The sequence below is a fragment of the Lontra canadensis genome, unplaced genomic scaffold (genome assembly GCF_010015895.1).
Source record: "Lontra canadensis isolate GAN:19392208 unplaced genomic scaffold, GSC_riverotter_1.0 scaffold12, whole genome shotgun sequence".
NCBI lineage: Eukaryota > Metazoa > Chordata > Mammalia > Carnivora > Mustelidae > Lontra > Lontra canadensis.
In genome coordinates, this window is record NW_022631006.1 from 28,509,141 (window position 1) to 28,533,577 (window position 24,437).

General features: G+C 37.1%; 1 protein-coding gene across 1 annotated transcript; it reads left to right on the top strand.

Moving 5' to 3' along the window:
* Positions 1-5,120: 5,120 nt before the first annotated feature.
* LOC116867466 (olfactory receptor 11G2-like) lies at positions 5,121-6,074 on the top strand. The gene has a single exon (XM_032857094.1). The coding sequence runs from the start codon at positions 5,121-5,123 to the stop codon at positions 6,072-6,074; it is 954 nt and encodes a 317-aa protein (XP_032712985.1).
* Positions 6,075-24,437: the final 18,363 nt, after the last annotated feature.

Here is a 24,437-nt window from a genome sequence, read left to right on the forward strand (position 1 = left end):
GTAACATTTAAACAGTGTCTTGAAGTGAGCGAACAAACCGTATGGCTATCTGGTGGTATTGCATTTCTGGCAAAAAGGATAGTCAATCACAAGAACCAGAGGCAGAAGAAAGGGTAATATGTTGGGGAAAGAGGAAAGGAGCCAGCCAGAATGGCAGTGGGGAAAGGAGCAGGACAAGATGGTAGAAATACAACAAGGTAAAGGTACCTATGGGCTATTGTAAAGACTTCAGCTTTCACTGTTTAGAAAGGATTAATGGAGGTGTTTGGCTGAGAATAAAATGATCTGGCTTGAGGCTTTTTTTTTTAATTTTAAAACTTGGTACCTAAAAATATGCATATTGTAATGGTACAGCTCTCTGAATTACTAAAAATCCACACATCCACTTAACCACCACCCGAGTAAAAGAACATTACCTCGCATCTCATAAGCCTCATTGTCACCTTTCCTGATACTACTTTCTCCAGAATAACATCTATCTCTACTTTAAATACCATCAATTTGCCTGTTTGGGGATTTGGGATTTTCTCTCTTGATGATTTAATAGTATTTGTTCAAAAGAGGAGATAATTTTCAAAATTTTACTTACTTATAATCAAACACCAAGTTTTTAATTTGTTTTTGAAATGTTCATAAATGAAATCATGCAGCATCTATTTTGTGTCTGGAATCCTTAACTCATAATTAAATTTGTGAGATTTATCTGTAATGTTTCATCTAACTGTTGTTCATTTAATTTTATTCCTATATATTATTCCTTTATATGATTATACCACATTTCCACCTTATTACTGTTGGGACATTCAGTTTGGGGGTAGTATGAGTAATGCTGCAATGAATAGTATTCTACATATCTCTTGGTGTATGCTTACAAGAATTTATGTTGTACATGATCTCAGGCTCCTGGGATTGAGTCCAGTGTCAGGTTCCTTGCTAAGCAAGGAGTCTGCTTCTCCCTCTATCCCTCCCTCCCTCATACTTTCTCTCTCTCTCTCTCTCTCCCTTAAAAGATTTATTTATTTATTTATTTATTTATTTATTTGAGAGAGAGAGAGAGAGAGCTCAAATAAATAAATCTTTTAAAAGGTAAAAAGTCATAAATGTTACCTTCTCTATGAGGATTTCCTTACCACCCTAAAATCATGAAATCTCCCCATTCTAGTATTCCCTCCCCACTCCCTACTTTATTTTTTATCCAGAATATTTCTTAATAATATTTATTTATGTTACTTATTTTCTGCTACCTCCAAAAGAAAATATGTACTGTAAAGACAGGAGTCCTAGGGTTGTTTCATACAATATCCCTGGGATCTTAAATATTGATCAGCATATGGCAAGTATTCAATAAATATTTGTGAAATAACAGAATGCCAATTAAATTTCTTGAGCTGCCAATTATTTCCAGCCTAAGATATAATTGACATATAACATTATATAAGTTTAAGGTATATAACATTATAACATGATGATTTGATACATGTGTATATTGTGAAATAATTACCACAATACAGTTAGTTAATACCTCTATCACCTCACTTCACATAATTACCTTTTTTTTTCTTTTGGTGGTGAGAACATTCAAAATCTACTTCCTTAGTGACTTTCAAGCATATAACACATAGTTGTTAACTATAATCACCACACTGTGCATTAGAACTTATATATATATCTATATTATATATAGATATACTATATATATAGTATATCTATATATCTTATAGCTGGAATTTTGTACCCTTTGACCAACATCACCCCATTTCCTTCATCCCCCAGTCCCTGACAATCACCATTCTACCCTTTGTTCCCAAAAGTTTAAGCTGCCGATTCTTTCTGCTAGACATAAAATGTACCTCAGATATCTGTGATGAACTACCCCAAGTACAGATACTTGATGGTCAAAGAATGATTCCTTCTTCTTCAAAATAGATAAAGGGAACCCAATGATAGAGCTCCCAGTTGTAGCTATTATGATTTAATTATTCCTCAAAAGCCTTCAACAATACATGGCTACTAGAGAAGATAGAAAAGATAGACTCAACTTCTATAGATTCACTATTCCCTATGGAATACTATGAATAGGTGTTTATTATAATGAAAATTCAAAAATTATCTCTTTTGAAAAAATACTATCAAATCCTCAAGAGGATAAATCTCAAATCCCAAAAGGTCATGAGGCAAAAAAAAAAAAAAATAGACATATATAACACCTTCATTTGGGCTTTCATTTTGACCATAAAAATGTGCTTTGAAACTAGAGAAAAAATACCTTGTACAGTTCACTCTTTGAAATCCATGAGAGATTACAAACTGGATCATCCAATTTCTTGGAACTCCTTTACATGCCTGTTGCTCTGTGAAGTAATATTCTTGCCTGGTCTCTGACCCTCTTCTCAGCATTCATACAAGGAGTAAGTAGAAACTGTATAACATGTGAGCCACATGTGCTTGAATTTCTTGCAAAAATAATTCTATAGAAAGTGTTTTCTTATCTTTGAAAAAAATGAAAATATTTCACTAGAATGAAATGCTGACAAATAAATAAAGCCCTAAAATACTAATTTCCTTGTTTCCCAAGGAGAAATATTTTTCACTTAGTTTATATATTTTTCACTTAGTTTATATATCACTCTAAAAGATTTATAGAAAAATTGGCTTAGTATTTCTAATGAAGTGGCTTAAGATTTCTAGTGAAGATGTATGTTAACTGACATTTTGCTGGAGAAGGATTCATTTTGAAGATTTTTATTGCTTGGTGGGTAAATATGGCAAATCTCTCTTTCCAAAGATATCTTCTCTCCCAAGCCCATATATTACTTTTCAGTTCCATTACACTAATGATCCCTGGTTTAATATGGATTCTTTTTGAAGTACAAAGTTTTCAGCATGTTGCATTTTACTGTTATTTTTGTTGTACATATAAGTTGTACCCTAAACTCTGGCATTGGACAATTACTATCCCCAGAAAATATTCTAAAACAAGAAGAGTAAGTATCAATAATGATTTGAAACAAATCCTATGTCAATGACCTTTCTGTAAATAAAACAATTTAACTGAAAAGGCTGACATTGGGTCCTGAGTAAAGAGGACCACAAAAATGTCTAAAGACAAAAGGACAATACAGTGGAATATTTAAAAGTACAACATAGGAAATATAATCAATAATATTTTAATAACATATTTGGTAACAAATGGTAACTACATTTAGCATGGTGAGCATTACAATATGTATAAAAGCGTTAAATCACTATATTGTACACCTGAAGTTAATATAACATTGTATGTCAACTATACTTCAAAATACTTCTTTTAAAAAGGTATTAGGGGACATGATTTCTCAAAAGCCCTGTGTGAATGAGCGAATTCTTTCTTTAAAAACATTAATGAACTGTTTTCAGAAAACCCAAAAACCCAAGGATTAGGCTGACCTGAGCTTCTACAAGCATTGCACAACCTCAGGGCAATGAGAATCTATAACTAGTAGTCCTTCCAATCTAAACTCTGTCTTAAAGGTAAAATGAAAGGGTTAGCCATCTATGTGGTCTGACTTTTATATAAATTGGCCCAGGGCTTCTCTGACTCAAAGTCTTGGATTTCCACTTTGAAAAGGCTTCTTTGATTTATTAAATGTTCCTGATAAAATGCAAAAATACTTCCAGGAGTGGAAAACAAAAATTCAGCAAAAATGTATTAAAAGTTTGTTAATCTATGATTATAAGCTCCATAGTGCAAGATCTGTCATATTCACAGGTCCTTCTCTAGCACTCAAAAGACCACTTAACACAATGAAGAAGCTTAATAAATATTCTGAATGAAAATATTTCACTTCATATAAAAGGTCAGAGGAAACAGAACTGAGTTTCAATGTATTTTTTTTTCTTTTTTTAGAGAGAAATAAGTAGGCACATGTAGGCAGAGAGGCAGGCAGAGAGAGAGGGAAAAGCAGGCTCCCCGCTAAGCAGAGAGCCCGATGGGGGGCTCGATCCCTGGACCCCAGGACCATGACCCAAGCCAAAGGCAGAGGCCTAACCCACTGAGCCACCCAGGCACCCCCTGAGTTTCAATTTAATAACAACTACATGGAATGGAAGTAGCCAGAGAGAGAAGGAAGAAGCTCCTTGTTTCAGATTTGCCCAGATAAGAAAGGCCTAGATGGCACTTAGTGAAATGTAAAATGATACCAAAGGTCTATCTAAAAGAGGAAAAAAAACACATGGAAAAGGGCTGTGGAGGAAAAAAACTGACTATGGAAATCCTCACAAAAACTTAAAACCTATTTTCCCATTTTTCTTGCAGCTACCTTGACCATGGGTTGTACTGTATAAGTATAGGCACAATGAACATGGTCACAGTGACTCAGACTAGCTGCCTTCCCTCAGGTCAATTGCCATAATGGGCATTTCTAGTTCACATATGCACATGGAAGTCTATTAAAGTAGCCAGAGCAATTTGGAGGCAAAGGTATAGAACTTTTTCTCATAGTGTGCAGTACATTCAGTTGTCTAAAAAGGAAAGGAAGCATTTTTTATACAAAACGATATGAATCCATAAAGTGGCATTAAAAAAAAGCATAAATCCCGGAATGATAGAGGTATTTTTTATTGTCACTTTAAAACACCATGAGTAAACTGGGGGAACTGAAAGTGAAAATGAGTGTCTGTTTATGTCCTATCATTGTACTACATTTAGATAGATTCTTAAAGTGTCTTTAGTTTTTTTATTAAGTCATTTATTAATCTTAAAAAATCATGTACTCATAGACTGTTGAAAGAACTTCAAATGAACAGAAATGTAGTACTGATAGTGCAGGTAAATAGGTAAAAGAGTAGAAAACAAGTAATCTATCAGAATCACAAAGTGTGAATTGCTAGCATCTAGTCTAGCATTCTTAGGAAGGGAAAAATTTGTCTCCAATTCATGTTTTCCCTCTTTTCTATTATTGTGACTTTTTAAAATAATATATGCTCAGGGCTAAGTCATGAAAGCCACAGTTTTGTTGTTTAAACAAAAGTCTGTTTACTACTTTTTCAAATAAAAGATAGAGAAATTTGGTGTTTTCAAGAAGAACTAGCGTACCCCATTAGGTGCAATAACTAAGTCATCTCCCATGTCTTCCAGACCAATGAATGTGTCCAGCACAGAAACCACCAACTCCGTCAGCCACTTCATCCTCATGGGCTTTCCTTCAAGCCCAGAAATGCAGCTCCTCTACTTTGTGCTCTTCTCAGTAGTCTACACCCTGACTCTGATGGGGAATGCAGCCATTGCCTGTGCTGTGAGGTGGGACCGGCGTCTTCACATCCCCATGTACATCTTCTTGGGGAATTTCTCTCTCCTGGAAATATGTTATGTCACCACGACCGTCCCTAATATGTTGGCCAATTTCCTGTCCACAAGCAAGTCTATCTCCTTTCTGAGCTGTTTCACACAGTTCTACTTCTTCTTCTCATTTGGGTGTGATGAGGGCTTCTTCCTTTGCATCATGGCCTTTGACAGGTACCTTGCCATCTGCCGTCCTCTATATTACCCACGCATCATGACTAAACAGCTGTACACTGGCCTTGCAATTTTTGGATGGTCAGGTGGGTTCATCCTCTTCCTAACCCCAGTTGTTCTCATTTCACAGTTGCCTTACTGTGGCCCAAATACCATCAACCATTTTGTGTGTGATCCTGTCCCATTGATGTTGCTGTCCTGTTCTGAAGACACCACCACCCAGTTCATTTACTCTACTTTCAATGCTGTTTTCATGATTAGCACCTTTCTCTTTATTCTTTGCTCCTATGCTCTGGTGATTGTGGCTGTGCTACGGATGCCCTCAGCAGCAAGGAAACATAAGGCTTTCTCCACATGTGCCTCTCATTTGGCAGTTGTCACCCTGTTTTATGGTTCCATCATGGTGATGTATGTTAGTCCTGGATCAAGACACCCAGTGAAAATTCAAAAATTCATCACCTTATTTTATTCTGTGATAACACCCTTCTGCAATCCTCTAATATATAGCCTCAGGAACAAGGAGATGAAGAGTGCTCTGAGGAGAATCTTTAAGACTGAACATGGTACTCATAAAATCTAAGCAACAGTTGAATTCCATCTCTTAAGTGCAACTTACCTTAATAAAACTGAGTAATATATTTGTCTACAAATTCATTTTTTTTAACTTTTAAATTCATTTTTTATTAAGAAACTACTATAATAAAGACCCATTTTTTTAAATTTTTAAATTTTTTTATAAACATATAATGTATTATTATCCCCAAGGGTACAGGTCTGTAAATCACCAGGTTCACAAAATGAAGACCCATTACTATCTCAAATACCACTCACCACAAGATGCAGTAGTTTTATTTAAGAATACATTTCAGCAATGGATTCAATTTTGTTTTGAAGTTAATATCAAGTAAGTGAAATTTTAGCATCTAAGCCCCTTAGTCTCTCTATTGTAATTCAATCTCTAAAAAGAAGACAGAAGTCTATTTTATATTTCTAAATTGAAGCAGCTGGCACACATGTAATAGAGATCATAGATCACTTTGGGCATTAACGCCATATGCCAGTAATTCTCCACTGAGACATACTGACTGATAAAGAAGATTCAAGTTTGAAGGAAGTCTACCTTGTCAGAGTGCAACATGTGTCTTTAAGGAAACAGACTACTACTCACTTCAGCAGCACATATACTAAGGAAACAGACTAATAGCCTTAACTGGATAGTAATGATTTTTCAGAGTATACAAGACAAGGATTAGGAATTTAAAGTGTATTATCTATCTAGAATATAGGTAAATAATAGCTAACCATGAGGTCTAGGACATTACTCAGGGCATAATTCACCTTGGGATAAATCCAGGTAAACAACAGCTTCTGGTACCATCTGTGGTTTTAATGTTAGCACTGTGTGACTTACTTAATAGCATAAGGATCCTTAAAACTATTTAGATAAGCTTCACACTTGTCAGAATGGCTAAAATCAAAAACAAAAGAAACAAGTTTTGGCAAGGATATGAGAAAAAGAAACACTCATGCACTATTGCTGGGAATACAAACTGGTACAGACACTGCTGAAAATAGTATAGAGGTTCTCAAAAAATTAAAGATAGAATTACCATGTGATCCAGTAATTCCAATACTAGGTATTTACCCAAAGAAAATTAAATCTCTAATTGGAAATGATATATGCACCCCTAGCTTCACTGCAGCATTATTTACAAGAGCCCAGATATGGAAGCAATCCAAGTGTCAATCCATAGGTGAATGGATAAAAGGATGTGATATACATATACACAATGGAATATAGCTCAGTTACCAAAATAAAATGAAATCTTGCTGTTTGCAACAACATGGATGGATCTAGAGAGTATAATGCTAACTAAAATAAGTCAGTCAGAGAAAGACAAATACCATATTATTTCACTCACAGGTGAAATTTAAGAAACAAAACAAATGAACAAAAAAAAATAACAAGAACAACAAAAAGATTGTTAAATATAGAGAACTGGTGGTTGCCAAAGGAGAGGTAAGTGAGGAAATGTGTAAAATAGGTGAAAGAGATTAAGAGTACATTTATCATGATAACCTCTGAGTCATGTACAGAACTGTTGAATCACTATACTATATACCTGAAACTACTATAACACTTTATGTTAATTATGCTCGAATTTCTTTTGCAGTATATTTAACTAGGGACATTTCTTAGTGAGTTTTTATGACATATTACAAAGATAAACCAATATGATATTGACCCATCAATATTTTCCTGTTTAGCCTTTTGAATTTAAGTATCTCTATGTTCACTTTTTTAAAATTTTTATTGTGTTATGTTAGTCACCGTACAATACTTCATTAGTTTTTTTTTAATTTTTTAAATTTACTTTCAGTGTAACAGTATTCATTGTTTTTGCACCACCCCCAGTGCTCCATGCAATACATGCCCTCTCTAATACCCACCACCTGGTTCCCCCAACCTCATACACCCCCGCCCCTTCAAAACCCTCAGATTGTTTTTCAGAGACCATAGTCTCTCATGGTTCACTTCCCCTTCCAATTTCCCTCAACTCCCTTCTCCTAACTCCCCTTGTCCTCCATGCTATTTGTTATGCTCCACAAATAAGTGAAACCATATGATAATTGACTCTTTCTGCTTGACTTATTTCACTCAGCATAATCTCTTCCAGTGCCGTCCATGTTGCTACAAAAGTTGGGTATTCATCCTTTCTGATGGAGGCATAATACTCCATAGTGTATATGGACCACAACTTCCTTATCCATTTGTCCATTGAAGGGCATCTTGGTTCTTTCCACAGTTTGGTGACCATGGCCATTGCTGCTATAAACATTGGGGTACAGATGGCCCTTCTTTCCACTACATCTGTATCTTTGGGGTAAATACCCATAGTGCAATTGCAGGGTCATAGGGAAGTTCTATTTTTAATTTCTTGAGGAATCTCCACACAGTTCTCCAAAGTGGCTGCACCAACTTGCATTCCCACCAACAGTGTAAGAGGGTTCCCCTTTCTCCACATCCCCTCCAACACATGTTGTTTCCTGTCTTGCTAATTTTGGTCATTGTAACTGGTGTAAGGTGGTATCTCAAGGTTCTTTTAATTTGAATCTCTCTGATGGCTAGTGATGATGAACATTTTTTCATGTCTCTGATAGCCATTTTTATGTCTTCATTGGAGAAGTGTCTGTTCATATCTTTTGCCCATTTTTTGATATGATTATCTGTTTTGTGCGTGTTGAGTTTGAGGAGTTCTTTATAGATCCTGGATATCAATCTTTTGTCTGTACTCTCATTTGCAAATATCTTCGTCCATTCCATGGGTTGCCTCTTTGTTTTCTTGACTCTATCCTTTGCTGTGCAGAAGCTTTTGATTTTGATGAAGTCCCAAAAGTTTATTTTGGCTTTTGTTTCCTTTGCCTTTGGAGACATATCTTGACCCAGCATGTGCTCTATTCTGGAACCTTCTCCATAACTGACCACATGCTGGGTCACAAATCAGGACTCAACCGATACCAAAAGACTGAGATTATTTCCTGCATATTCTCAGATCACAGCGCTTTGAAACTGGAGCTCAATCACAAGGAAAAGTTCAGAAGGAACTCAAACACCTGGAAGCTAAAGACCACCTTGCTTAAGAATGCTTGGACCAACCAGGAGATCAAAGAAGAACTGAAACAATTCATGGAAACCAATGAGAATGAAGACACTTCAGTCCAAAACCTATGGGATACAGCAAAGGCGGTCCTAAGGGGGAAATACATAGCCATCCAAGCCTCCCTCAAAAAAATCAAAAAATTCAGAGCACACCAGCTGTCTCTACACCTTAAAGAACTGGAGAATCAAAAACAAATCAAACCAATTCCACACATAAGAAAGGAAATCATCAAGATTAGAGCTGAGATCAATGAGGTAGAAACCAGAGATATAGTAGAATGTATCAATGAAACTAGAAGCTGGTTTTTTGAAAGAATCAGTAAGATCAATAAACCATTGGCCACACTAATCCAAAAGAAAAGAGAGAAAGCCCAAATTCATAAAATTATGACTGAAAAGGGAGAGATCACAACTAACACCAAGGAAGTAGAAAGAATCATCAGAAGTTATTATCAACAGTTATATGCCAATAAGCTAAGCAACCTAGATGAAATCGATGCATTCCTGGAAATCTATAAACTCCCAAAATTGAACCAGGAAGAAATCGACAACCTAAATAGACTGATATCTAGTAATGAGATTGAAGCAGTGATCAAAAACCTCCCAAAAAACAAGAGCCCAGGACCTGACGGATTCCCTGGGGAATTCTACCAAACTTTCAAAGAAGAAATAACACCTATTCTCCTGAAGCTGTTTCAAAAAATTGAAGCAGAAGGAAAACTTCCAGTCTTTCTATGAAGCCAGCATTACCCTGATCCCCAAACCAGGCAAAGACCCTACCAAAAAGGAGAATTTCAGACCAATATCACTGATGAATATGGATGCTTAGATTCTCAACAAGATCCTAGCAAACAGGATTCAACAGCACATTAAAAAGATTATCCACCATGACCAGGTGGGATTCATTCTTGGGCTTCAAGGATGGTTCAACATTCACAAATCAATCAATGTGATAGAACAAATCAATAAAAGAGAGAAGAACCACATGGTCTTCTCAATTGATGCAGGAAAAGCATTTGACAAAATCCAGCATCCGTTCCTGATTAAAACGCTTCAAAGTATAGGGATAGAGGGAACATTCCTGAACTTCATCAAATCTGTCTATGAAAAACCCACAGCAAATATCATCCTCAATGGGAAAAAGCTTGCAGCCTTCCCGTTGAGATCAGGAACATGACAAGGATGCCCACTCTCACCACTCTTGTTCAACATAGTATTAGAAGTCCTAGCAACAGCAATCAGACAACAAAGAGAAATAAAAGGTATCCAAATTGGCAATGAAGAAGTCCAACTCTCTCTCTTCACAGATGACATGATTCTTTATATGGAAAACCCAAAAGACTCCACCCCCAAACTACTAGAACTCATACAACAATTCAGTTAACGGGGCAGAATACAAAGTCAATGTACAGAAATCAGTGGCTTTCTTATACACTAACAATGAAAATACAGAAAGGGAAATTAGAGAATCGATTCCATTTACTATAGCACCAAGAACCATAAGATACCTGGGAATAAACCTAACCAAAGAGGGAAAGGATCTCGACTCAAGGAACTACAGAACACTCAGGAAAGAAATTGAAGAAGGCACAAAATGATGGAAGACCATTCCATGGTCTTGGATCAGAAGAATAAACATTGTTAAAATGTCTATACTTTAATGCCATTCTGATAAAAATTCCACTGGTATTCTTCAAAGAGCTGGAGCAAATAATCCAAAAATTTGTATGGAACCAGAAGAGACACCGAATCGCCAAGGAAATGTTGAAAAACAAAAACTAAACTGGGGGCATCACGTTACCTGATTTCAAGCTTTACTACAAAGCTGTGATCACCAAGACAGCATGGTACTGGCAAAAAAACAGACACATAGACCAGTGGAACAGAGTAGAGAGCCCAGATATGGACCCTCAACTCTATGGTCAGTTAATCTTCGACAAAGCAGGAAAAAATATACAGTGGAAAAAAGACAGTCTCTTCAATAAATGGTGCTGGGAAAACTGGACAGCTATATGTAGAAGAATGAAACTCGACCATTCTCTTACACCATACACAAAGATAAACTCAAAATGGATAAAAGACCTCAACGTGAGACAGGAATCCATCAGAATCCTAGAGGAGAACATAGGCAGTAATCTCTTTGATATCAGCCAGTATGTGCGCTCCTTAATACACCACCAAGGTCACCCATCCCCTCATTCCCCTCCCCTCTAAAACCCTCAAGTTGTTTCTCAGAGTCCACAGTCTCTCATGATTCATCTCCCCCTCTGATTTACCCCATTTCACTTTTCCTTTCCTTCTCCTAATGTCCTCCGTGTTATTCCTTATGTTCACTTTAAAGGTTAACACAACTTTCATTTTTCTGCTCTGTACCTTTAGTCAATTTTATTTTTTAATTGTTTTTAATTTTATTTTGTTTTTAAGATCTTATTTATTTATCTGAGAGAGAGAGAGAGCGTGCAGGAGCAGGAGGGAGGGGCAGTGGAAGAGGGAGAAGCAAATTCCCAATGAGCTAGGAGCACAATGAAGGACTAGATCCCAGGACCCTGAGATCATGACCTGACCTAAAGCCAAACGCTTAACCAAAGCCACCCAGGTTTCCCTAAGTTCTTTTTTAATTCCAATATAGTTAATATACAGTGTTATATTAGTTTCAGGTATACAATAAAGTGATTCAACAATAGTATACATTACTCAAGTGTTCATCATAATACTGGAATTTAAAAGAAAAATAAATATTTAAAAACAAGTATTTCTATATAATATTTAATTAACATTGTTGCTTTAATTATGATTTTCATTTTGTTCTGTTGCCACTTTTTTAAAAACATAACTCTCCAAAATACGATTAGGAGAAATTATTATATAATATTAAACATAATTTATAAAATCTAAGTTTGTAGACTTCAGGAAGTCATTTGCTCTAAAAACTGATGTAAAACAGCAGTTGGATTTCACTTCATAAAGAACCTGGATTGAGAATATTTGTTGAGCTTGAAAGGCAGGATTTCTGAGTTCTGGAAAAGTGGCTGTCTTTACTTCACATAAGAAACAAATTAAATAGCTGATGAGAAACAAATTAAACAGCTGAACTGCCAGAAAACTACTTTATGTTGGAAGAAAATATAAACCATTTGTAACTTTGCCCAAACCAACTTCAATGGCAGGTTTGAAGTACTAATAATTTTAACACGGATTTTCATCTGTGGAGTTTGAGGAATGTCCATACCAGTTCTATTCATCTTTCTTAATTATGTAAGTACTAAGAGTTAGTGACTCTTCTTTTTTTAAAGATGTATTTATTTGAGAGAGATGAGCACGGTGGGGGTGGTGGAGGAAGGGGCAGAAGGAGAAGGAGAGAGAGAATCTCAGGCAGACTCCTTGTTGAGTGTGGAGCCTGACCAGAGCTTGATCCCATGACCCAAGATCATGACCTCAGAGGAAATCTACAGTCAGATGCTTAACTGAGCCACAAAGACTCCAAATTAGTGATTCTTAATAAAATATTGTGTTGATTTTTATGAAAGTGTACAGTGCCTATATTTTTAGTTATCTTCAAGTTAATTATTAACCAAATTTTTCTCACCCATATTAATTTTGCTGCCACTAGATAGAACTGCAAATTATTTGGTACATTAAGAAGAATTTCCTTAAGATATAGACCTACTTTAACTGCACCAACATCTCTTCCTTAGTTCATACCTATGATTTCATGGTGGAAGTGAAATGAGCTTTCATAAACCAGCTAACAAAGCAAAAGAACCTAGGCTTGGTTCACAAATGGATTGTTTGAATATATACTTCTTCAAGCAAAAAATGTACTACTTCTACATTAGGGGTGGAGCAAATTCTCATAAAGCAATATGCTAAAAGAAATACACTCAGTTGTCCACTTTTATATGGTAAGAGAAATGGCCTGCTACACAAGATGAGGTTATACATGAGTAGTGATTATAGCAAAGAGTTTCATGGCTTGTTCAGGGACCCAGAAGGAAACACATAGGAAAATCAGGGTCAAAGAAGTTTGAAAAGGCATCATATGAATAGAATTATGAGAATGAGCACGAAGTATGCAAATCTTTGTGCCTCAAATCAATGCCCATCAGAGAGGGTCCTCCACAATGGAGGCATTCAACAACCAGTTAAAAAGAACGAGTAATCCAGGAAATGTCAGGCAGCTCTGATGTCTTTCACCTCAGTGCTTACACAAGGTGCCCATAAAGTGAGTGGTAGGAATAGCAGCTATATATAAACCACAAAATATGGACCTTCTCTTACTAAGGCTAGTAAAGTCACTGAACTGGTGAGGATGCAGCCTCAGTCAGGGACCATGCTGAATCCTCAGTATGGCACCATCCTTTAAGGAAACAAAGCCGCAAAAGGTAACAAATTGATTACATTCAAATTATTTTATTTGTCCTTTCTATGATTGATTCTTTTTCTTGGATGTGGGTTTGACTTCCTTTCCTAAAGAGCCTGTCTGCACCATCCTTATGCTAATACAATAACTGATTAGTAATATGGGTCACTGCATAACATTATCACTCCACAAAGTAAAGCAGGCACATGATCATGAAATTCACTGGTCCTACTAGATACTGCACCATATGGAAGCAGTTACTTGATTGAATACAGGAATGCAATATTAAAGGATAACCCAGTTGATCAGCTGTCTTTGGTTCAAGCCATGATCCCAAGGTCCTAGGATCAAGTCCTACATCAGGCTCCTTGCTGAGCAGGGCGCTTGCTTCTCCCTCTGCCTGCCATTGCCCCTGCTTGTGCTCTTTTTCTCTGACAAATAAATAAATAAAATCTTTTTTTTATTATGTTTCATTTATTTTATCCAATATTAAAATTTGTATGTTCAGTAAACCACCATATAGTTTGTCATTAGTTTTTGATGTACTGTTCAATGATTCATTAGTTTCATTAGTTGGGCATAACACCCAGCATTCATCACAACTTTTTTTAAAAATTAAAAATAAAATAAAATAAAATAAAGGATGACCAGGGTTTCTCAACCTAAGCACTACTGACACTACAGGCTAAATAATGCTTTGCTATGGGGAGCTGTCCTTTGCAATGCAGAGCAGTGTCCCTGACCCCCACACACCTTCCACCTACTGGTATGACAGGTGTGACAACCAACAATGTCTCTGGACAGTGTCAAATATTTCCTGGTAGGCGGGGGGAACTGTCTCCTTTTGAGAATCACTGGGGTAAACAAAGATATCAGTTTTTGGTTATACATTGAATTTGGGACTCTGTCCTACAAAAAGTACTAAACATATTTAATCAATGCCAATAAAAAGGGTTTCACCCTCAACAAGTAAAATTATAACAGTCTAAGAACAAAAAAGTAGAAGTAAGTTTGACTCCCCATAATTTCCAGTGATTCACTTGCAGATTTTGTTCTTGCTGCCTCTACAAACTTAAGTTCTGACAAATAAATCATGGGTTACCAGGATGGGAGACGAAGAAGCTTCTATGAGGGGATCAAGAATGGGTCCCATTAAACCTGAAGCAAAGAATGCTTCTACTTGGAACTCTCTTGTTGGTGGACCAATAGAGAAAGGATTCACTACACCAGTCGGTGTAATCTATTCTGCTTCAAAATAGGGATGGGGGGAGTGTGTTGGGAATTGAGAGAATTAACTGGGGCTTCTTTTGGTACTTCCAGGCCCAGTTACATCATTGAACAAGAAAATGCAACATATGCAGACAAGCCAAAACAACCAAAGCTTAGGAATTCTGAGGCAAAGATCTAAGTGATCCCAATAGGCAAACAACTTAGACTATCTGCTCATCAAAGATGAGAGACATCTAAAATGGGTGGTGGAAGAGGAAGATGAATCTGTGATGGCTATTCATTAACCATTCTGCATGAAGTCGTCTTTGTAGATTGTACTGTATTATATTTTTACAGACTGTAGGTTATTTATTTGACACACACACACACAGAAAGAGAGCATAAGCACAAGCAGGAGGAGGAGAGGGAGAAGCAGGCTCCCCACGGAGCAGGGAGCCCAATGTGGGGCTTGATCCCAGGACACTGGGATCATGACCTGAGCCAAAAGCAGCCATTTAACTGACTGAACCACTCAGGTACCCCAACAGATGCTTAACTATAAAGAACAAACTGGGTTGTTGGAGGGATGTTGGGGGTGGGGGGCTAGATGGGTGATGGGTATTAAGGAGGGCGCTTGTGATGAACACTGGATTTTTAAGTGATGAATCACTAAGTTCTATTCCTAAAACCAACATACTATATGTTAACTAATTGGAATTTAGATTAAAACTTGAAACTACAAAGAAATATGCATAACAATCACCTCTTTATCTTTTTAAAATACAGATTCTGCTCAGTAGGTAGAGAATGGTACATAAGATGAACATTTCTGAGAGGTTCCTAGGTGATACTGCTGCTACCGGTCTATAGACTATAAATCAAGTAGCAGAGATCTAATCATGACTACCTAAAATGTCAGAAGAGACAAGTTCCTGAATATGAATGCCTAAGAAGTCAGAATTGGGAGAATAAATGAAGGTAATAAGAGGTTTCCCAATTTACATTTATAATATTTTTGTTTTGTCTCAAATATCGAGTACTGGTGAAAATACCTTCATTTATTCACTTGTTCCTTTTCAATGTGTACTTTGTTGGGCACCTGATATGTATTAGGATATTTGATATGCATTAAAGATGCAGTGGTGAGCTAAGCTGAACCTGAAACACTCTTACAGAGCTTAGTATAGTACAAATATTCTGCTATAAATTCTAAATATATATAGAGAGAACCAGATAAATAAACATCAAATTGAAGATTCTCAGTCTCATCTAAGTCCACTTAGATGTCACTATTCAAGTTTAGCATCCCAGTCTGTTTTAATTATATGTGACTGCATAATTATACCAAAATTTAGTGATTTAGAACAACCCAAACTATGTATTCTCTCTTATAAAACTGCATTTACTGAACTCCGCTTGAAATTCCTTCCTCCACACGGTGTTGGCACAGGCTGTAGTTATCTGGAGACATGATTACACCTGGAACTGCCTAAAAAGATCACTTAAATAGCTGCTAGTTGGTGCTGGTTGTTGGCTGGAAGCTCAGCTGATTCTGTAAACTAGAGCTTCTTGGTTCTGCCCCCAGAAGTTCCAAGAGGCAACAGCAGAAGCTACACAGCATCATTTCCCTTGTATTCTATTGATCAATATAGCTCAAAAGACCAGTTTATATATAAAGGGAGGATAAGATACCACCTCTTGATAGGGAAATGGCAAGGTCACTTTCTAAAGATGATTTAAGATAGTTATATTCTTTGGGACACCTTTGGAAACACGATCAACCATACAGTCCACTCTTTGATCCTGACCAAGTACGTCCCTCCCACACGTAAAATATATTCAACTTCTCCCCCAAAAGGCTCACTTCATTATGGTAGCAGGCATTAGTCCAGAATCTTGTCATTTAAAATAATGCATGAAATTCCCAGGTACAGTGATCTGACAAGATAGCCACAATATCCATTCCTGTTTAAAAGAAAGGAATTCCTTTGTTATTTTTCTCCCGACCTTTATGAATAATTCATCTCTAAAGCCACCTGGTCTAGCAGAGTGTAGTGGGTGTTCATGGTAGAGAATAAACCTGCATAATCCAGAAGGAGTATCAAGGTCCAAGTGGGTTGAAGAGAGTGGAAAGGGATGGGGTAACTGGGCATGCAATTTTAGAAAGTGACAAAGTTAGAAAAGTGTTCAGTACTCTGGACAGAGAGAGAGATACAATGGCATACAGAGGGATTATCACATACATTAATAAATCAATAAATTATTAGACTACTTACTGTCAGAAAAGGTACAACAAATACAGAAAGAATAAAAACTAGAATGAAACCTGTAGTGTTAGTTGGAATTGAAAGTATCAGTATAAATTCATGGTTTTCAATATACATGGATAAATACAGAAATAAATCTGCCACTGAGAGGTCCTAGCACAGTGATGTGCCAACATCAATGAGCATACCTACTATGTTCCATTAAAAGGATCCAGGACTCTGAGAAAATAGCTGATTCCAGAGCTAGGAAACAGAAAGCACAAGATGAGCTTGGAGCATCTTCTCTGCACCAAAAAGCAAGGAAGTATTTAAAGATTTGCATGTGCCTACCAAAAGGACTTGAATGAGTTCTCATCAAATAAATCAGAGACAACTTGGCAACAGATTTATAACTATTCAATGAAATAGGGAACTGTGAATCCTTACAAATAAATAAATGAATAAACTGAAAGTCTTATGAGGTATTTACTAAGTTTCAAAGTACCTCCTCACAGTCTGCTTACTAATAAAAAACAGAGAGACTTACTTTACAGTGATCGGAGTGGGCTGGAGACAACACGTTAATCAAAGTAAAAATTACTATAAATGGGATGACAGAATGCAATAGATGAAAGTGGTATCTATTTCTGTCAAAGATATCTAACCAGAATTCAATCCTGAAGTATATAAAACAAACCCAGATTGAAGAACATTGTACAAAATAACTGGCCTATTAAATGTTCACAAACATTCAGGAAAAGATCCAAGAACCTAGCTAGCCCTATGGAAGAGAAACTAAGGACACATGACAAATGTGGCCACCATGAAGGTATGCCATACAGATCTCCAAGAAAAAAAAATACTGATCTGCTATGAGGAAAGTAGAAAGCTGATAGTCTCCAGCTTTAGTACACTTATGATTCACCACAGCATTTTTTTTAATTTATTTGAGAGTGAGAGAGAGAACATGAGTGTGGGGAGGGGCAGAGGGACAAAAAGACTCCCCACTTACCACAGAGTTGGAAGTGGGGCTCAATCCCAAGACCCTGAGATCATGACCTGAGCTGAAGGCAGATGCTTAACTGAATGAACTACCCAGGTGCCCCTCACCGCAGCATTTAAACAAAGGCCATGGTCTTCCCACAGGTGGTCCCCAGCTAAAGATGGGGTTAAGGTGCCAGGCCTGAGCCAATGAAGGAAATCTTTGAGACAGAGTTCCCCCACAGAACTAGCTAAGACTTTCTCAGAGCTGCTTCACAGTCTGAGGCTCCTCTTCACCAATCCTCCTCCTTCCTTCCCTCTTCCTTTCTTAGGTGTCTGTTCTAGCATCTCAGTTTAAAAGCTTTCCCTGGCTGTGCCTCCTGCCTCTCCCCTTTATTTTTCACAGATGTGCCCTCAGTAAACCTCATATACCTCTAACTCTGTTAGAGGTATCTACTACTTCCCAAAGGGCCCAAATGACACTACAACTAAATGCACTGAATAATTCTCAACTGGGTTATTTTTGCATACACACAGGCACACACACACTGACAAAATTATAATGAAGTTCTGAAGATTAAATGGTAGTGATGTATCCATGTTAATTTCTTGAGTTGATGATTATATCGGGTCACATGGGAGAATACTCTTATTTCTTAGAAAGGCACATTAAAGTATTTGGAGATGATGGCTTAGGGGCGGAAAAGCCTTTTGTACTATACTCTCAAGTTTTCTATAACTTTATGATTGTTTCAAAATGTAAAAAATGGAATCAGAAGACAAAAAGAAGTCCATTCACCATAGTAATTCTGAAATCCACATGAGAACATGGCACTGATTCCTCCTTTTCCAAGGTGTTAAAAACTGAATTGCATTCCCCAAGACGTATATGTTGAAGCCCTCACCTCCAATGTGACTATATTTGAAATGTGGCCTATAATGATGTAATTAAGGTTAAATGAGGTGATTGGGGTGGGTCCAGAATTCAATGGAAGAGGAAGAGACACCAAGAATATGTACACACAGAGAAAAGGCCATGTGAAGACACAGTGAGAAAGGAGCCAAGGAGAGAGTCCTCAGGAGAGAGCAAACTTGCCAACACCTTGCTCTTGAGCAGCTAGACTCCAGAACTATGAGAAAATACATTTCTATTGTTTAAGCCACCTAGTCTGTCTTTCTTATGTCAGCCGCAGCTGACAACAGAGCAGGGAAAGGAATGTTCATTGATTTAGTTCTCAGGTTTGCTTTTTACTTTTTAAAGATTTATTTATTCATTTGAGAGGGAGAGACAGAGAGAGAGAGAGAGCATGCATGCAGAGGGGCAGAGGGAGAGGGAGAGAGAAACTCCAAGCAGACTCTGGATTGAGCACATAGCCTACGGTAGGGTTTGATCTCACAATCCTGAGATCACAACCTGCACTGGAACCAACAGTGAGACTCTTAACTGCCTGTGCGCCACTCAGGCGCCCCTCAGGTTTGCTTTTTAGGAATTTTTCTCTATGGCTATTGGCTCCAGGCTCCACCCTCTGAGTCATTTTCTGTTTCCATTAGAAATGATCTGGGTTTGTACTAGAGTAGCTTTCTTAGCCTGTTTCCTACTCATCTAAGTGTGGAATTACAGAAATCTCTTTTAAATTTGAATTGTCTCTGTTTTAGTCCAGACTGGTGGTGTTACTGCCAACCAACATCCTAACTTGCTTGCAAGAGACTAGTAATACTTTGAACTCAATTTTATAATCCTGAAATTGACACAATGAAATTTGACATCTAATTTACAGCAAGATCAGCACTGTGGCTAACAGAAATAAGATAATGGCTGTCATGGAAGCTCTCCACTTCACTGGCCATGACTTCAACTAAGGTTTTAAAGATCTGACCTTGTCATTTCCTTTCTACCAATGCTCCAGTACACGCAGAGAAAGCCACCCAAGCCACAGTGCCTATGGTCATCATTGCTGCCATAACAGGAAAGTTCAGCAGCTGCTTGTTTGATCAAGGCACTTAATTACAACAATAATTACAACTTATTTTCTATAGTTTTCTGACCTTTTTATTTTTTTATAAAAGCTTCATCAAAATATAATTCATATACAAAAAAATTACCTTTCTGAAGTGCACAATTCAGTGGTTTTAGGATATTCAGAGTTGTGCAACCATTATCACTAATTTTAGAACATTTTCGTCAGCACACAATGAAACCCTGTACCCTCCAGCAGCTACTCTCCATTCCCATCTTCCTCTATCTTCTGACAATCACTAATCTACTCTCATCTTTTTGACTGGCTTCTTTAACTTAGTATAATATTTTCAAGATTAGTGTGATATTTTCAAAAGTAGTAAAATATCTTCAAGACTCATCCATATAGTATATGGATCAGTACTTCATTACCTTTTATTACCAAACAATACTCCATTGTATGGACGTGCCACAACATTTTACTTATCCATTGGGTCAGTTGTTTCACTTTTTGGGTATTATGAATAATGCTGCCATGAAAACTCTTGTACAAGTTTTTGTGTGGATGCATATCTTTTTTTTAAACTTTTTATTGATACATATTTTCAATTATCTTGGATGGGGCGAAGGAGTTAAGATGGTGGAGGTAGAAGACCCTAAGCTTGTCTCACCCTTCAAACACAGCCAGAGAGTTATCAAATCATTCTGCGGTCAGAGAGAAAAAATCAATTGGAGGTCAGAGAGAAAAGTCCTGCAGGCCTATAAGAAGAAAAGTGACCACACTTTTGGAAGGTAGGAGGTGAGGAGACTTGAATCGGGGTAAATACAGCGGTGGATATGATGGCAGGGAGGGAGCCTGCTTACAGAGGCTACCACAAAGTATTATAAGAAGCAGAGCACAAAATCTGAGCTTTAGACGTCTGCTACCACAGGTGACGTGCCTGGCTTCGAGGTGGTTAGGTGGTGAAGTGGGGTAGAATCTCAAGAATGAATGACAGGGTGGTCTGAGGATCCCCTGGGTCACACAAGAACAGGTGTCACCTAAGTGCTGCACTGTTCCCAGGCAGAGGAGTGTAGTAGCCAGCTGAGAACAACTGCTGGTGCCAGCTTTCTGCTCTATATTGCCATAAACTGTGAACTGCCCTGCAATTGCTTTCCTGGACAGCTGGCCAGCAGGAAAGGCAAAGCAAGACCTTTTCCCAGAAGAATAGTGTGGGTCTGCACTCTGGGAGTCCCTAAAATTTGGCATTTTGAAATTCAGTTGCACAGCCGAAATAAAAGAGCTCAGACACGGGCAGGGTGAAGACAGGGTTCTGACAGAAACTGGGGAAACAAGAGGAGCGATTGGCTGCTCTTCTGTGAAAGCTCACTGAAGAATGAGGGCATGACAATGAGAGACTATGGACTCTGAAAAACAATCTGAAGGGTTTGAAGAGGTGGGGGGGTGGGAGGTTGGGGGAACCAAGTGGTGGGTATTAGAGAGGGCACGGATTGCATGGGTGTGGTACAAAAACAATGAATACTGTTATGCTGAAAATAAATTTTAAAAAAAAAAATGTTAAAAAAAAAAAAAGAAGAAGAAGAAGAAGAAGAAGAAGAAGAAGAATGAGGACACGAACTTTTCAGCTTCCAGGCTAGGAAGCAGAGATTTATCCCACCCATCAGCGCCAAAAACCTTCAGGGAGCAAAACATTGCCACCTAGTGGAGACTGGAGATGCTTACACCAAACCCTGACCCCCTGCATCCTGGGGACACATTTCCACCAGGGCCAGCTAGAGAATCAACACAACATGCCCCTCCCCCAGGAGACCAGCACAAAAAACTCACTCATACCAAGTTTATTGATCCTAGAGGGCTGCAAAGTTTCAGCTCTAGGGGAAAATAGTATCTAGCCTCCTTTGTACTTTTATTTGTATTATTATTTTTTCAATTCCTTTTATTTTTTATTTTTATAATTTACATATATATTTTTTATATTTTTTACTTTATGTTCAATTTACTTCATTTTATTTTTTTTTATTTTTGGATCTAGATTTTTTTTTAAGATTTTATTCATTCATTTGAGAGAGAACACAAGCAGTGGAGCTGCAAAGGGAGAGGGAGAAGCTGGCTCCCCACTGAGTAGGGAGCCCTATGCAGGGCTCTGACCCCAAGACAGTGGGATCACAACCTGAGTTGAAAGCAGACGTTTAACCAACTGAGCCACCCAGGCACCTGAATCTGACTCTTAAAAAACAGACCAAAACACACTCAGGATCCAGTTGTTTTTGCTTGTTTTGTTTTGTTTTTTCCTTTGTTTTTGTTGTTTTGAGACTTTTTTTTTCTTCTTTTCTTTTCTGGACAAAATGATGAAATGGAGAAATTCACCCCAAAAGAAAGAACAGGAAATAGAACTCATAGCCAGGCACTTAACCAATACAGGCATAAGTAAGATGTCTGAACTAGAATTTAAAACATTTATAAGGATAACATTTTGAGAAACTGACAAACTGTTTTCCTCATTGGCTTACAACAAAGCACATTTTCATGTTCTTATTGATTATCTGCATATCTTCATTAGAAAACTGTATACTTATTTCACCCATCCCCCTCCTAAAACCCTCTGTTTTTTTCCCAGAGTCCATAATCTCTCATGGTTTGTCTTCCACTTCAATTTCTCCCCTTTCATTTTTCCCTTCTCCTACCTCCATGCTATTCCTATGTTCCACAAATAAGTGAAACCATATGATAATTGACATTCTCTATTTGATTTATTTCACTTAGCATAATCTCCTCCAGTCCCATCTATATTGATGCAAAAGTTGGGTATTTATCCCTTCTGATGGCTGAGTAATACTCCATTGTATATATGAACCACATCTTCTTTATCCATTCATTGACTGAAGGGCATCTTGGCTCTTTCCACAGTTTGGCGACTGTGGCCATTGCCACAATGAACATTGGGGTACACATGGCCCTTCTTTACACTACATCTGTATCTTTGGGGTAAATACCCAGTAAGTGCAATCGCAGGGTCATAAGGTAGCTCTAGTTTTAATTTTCTGAGGAACCTCCACACTGTTTTCCAAAGTGGCTACACCAATTTGCATTCCCACCAACAGTTTAAGAGTTTCACCTTTGCCCACAACTTCTCCAACATTAGTCATTTCTTGCCTTGTTCATTTTTGCCATTCTGACTGGTATAAAGTGGTATCTCAATGTGGTTTTGATTTGAATTTCCCTCATGGCTAATGATGATGAAGACTTTTTCATGTGTCCGTTAGCCGTTTGTATGTCTTCTTTGGAGAAGTGTCTGGTCATGTTTTCTGCCCATTTTTTTACTTTGTTTAAAAAACCTTGGGTATAGTTTTAACAATGTGAACATAAAATTAAACCTATCAAAATATCAAAATATCTACTTTACTAAGAGATTTTTGTTGCTTAAAAAATAAGCATCTTAATGTAATATTAATGTTTGGATGATCCCATTGAACTGGGTGGCATAAGTTTGGAGTTTAACATGTATTTTTAAAGAATAGTAAAAGTTTGGGGGCATTTTTTTTTTTTACTCAAATGTTTTTCATGTGTGCTGCTATGAAATTTTTGTGGTGAAATAAAAAGATTTCAACCCCCCCAAAAAAGAAAACTCTATACTTCAATTTTTTTACAACTTTTAAATTGGGCCTTTTATTGTTGATTTATAAAAGTTTTTTGTATGTTCTGAATATAAGTTCTTTATCAGATATATGATTTGCAAATATTTTGTCCTTATGGGTTGTATTTTCACTTTCTTGATGGTACCCTTTGAAACATAAAAAATTTCCATTTGGAGTAAGTACAGTCTATTTTCTATCTTGTCTCTTATGCTTTTGGTATTATAAGAAAACATTATATAATCAAATAATGCCTAGAGAGATATATACATTTATGAATTTTTCTGAGTTTTATAGTACTAATATTGCTTTCAGGTGCAATCCATTTTGAGTTAATTTTTTTATAATGTGAGATTGTGTATATGAACTTCATTCCTTTCCATGTAAATATCCAGTTGTCCCAGCACAATTTACTGAAAATAACTTAAATATTACATCATAAAATCTATATTACTAGATTACTAGAATTACTAGATTACTAGATTATTAAGGATTACTAGAATCCCACTAGTATAGACAAGTTAGTAAGCATTGTGTTGAAGCCACAAAATAAGATCACAGTAGTCCCAAACTACCATTTTTGAGGATCTGTTTTCCAGAACCATTTCTGGCACCAACTTCTGTATCAGAAAGGTCCAGTCGACAGATATAAAGTATTGTAACATAGCGAACTTAATGTAAAAAAAAGAGATCACTAAAGTAATAAACAATGTCAAACAAAACAAAAAGGAAAAAAAGCTCAAAATTGAATAACCCAAATGCCACCATTAGTTCTGGGACAACGAAGGGGGAAAGTTGGAATTATTAAAAACCTAAAGGTTAGAGATCAGGCCCTATGAAGCTGAAAATCAGATTCTCAGGGAAGGACACCAGCCATCTGATGCTGTGCTGATGTC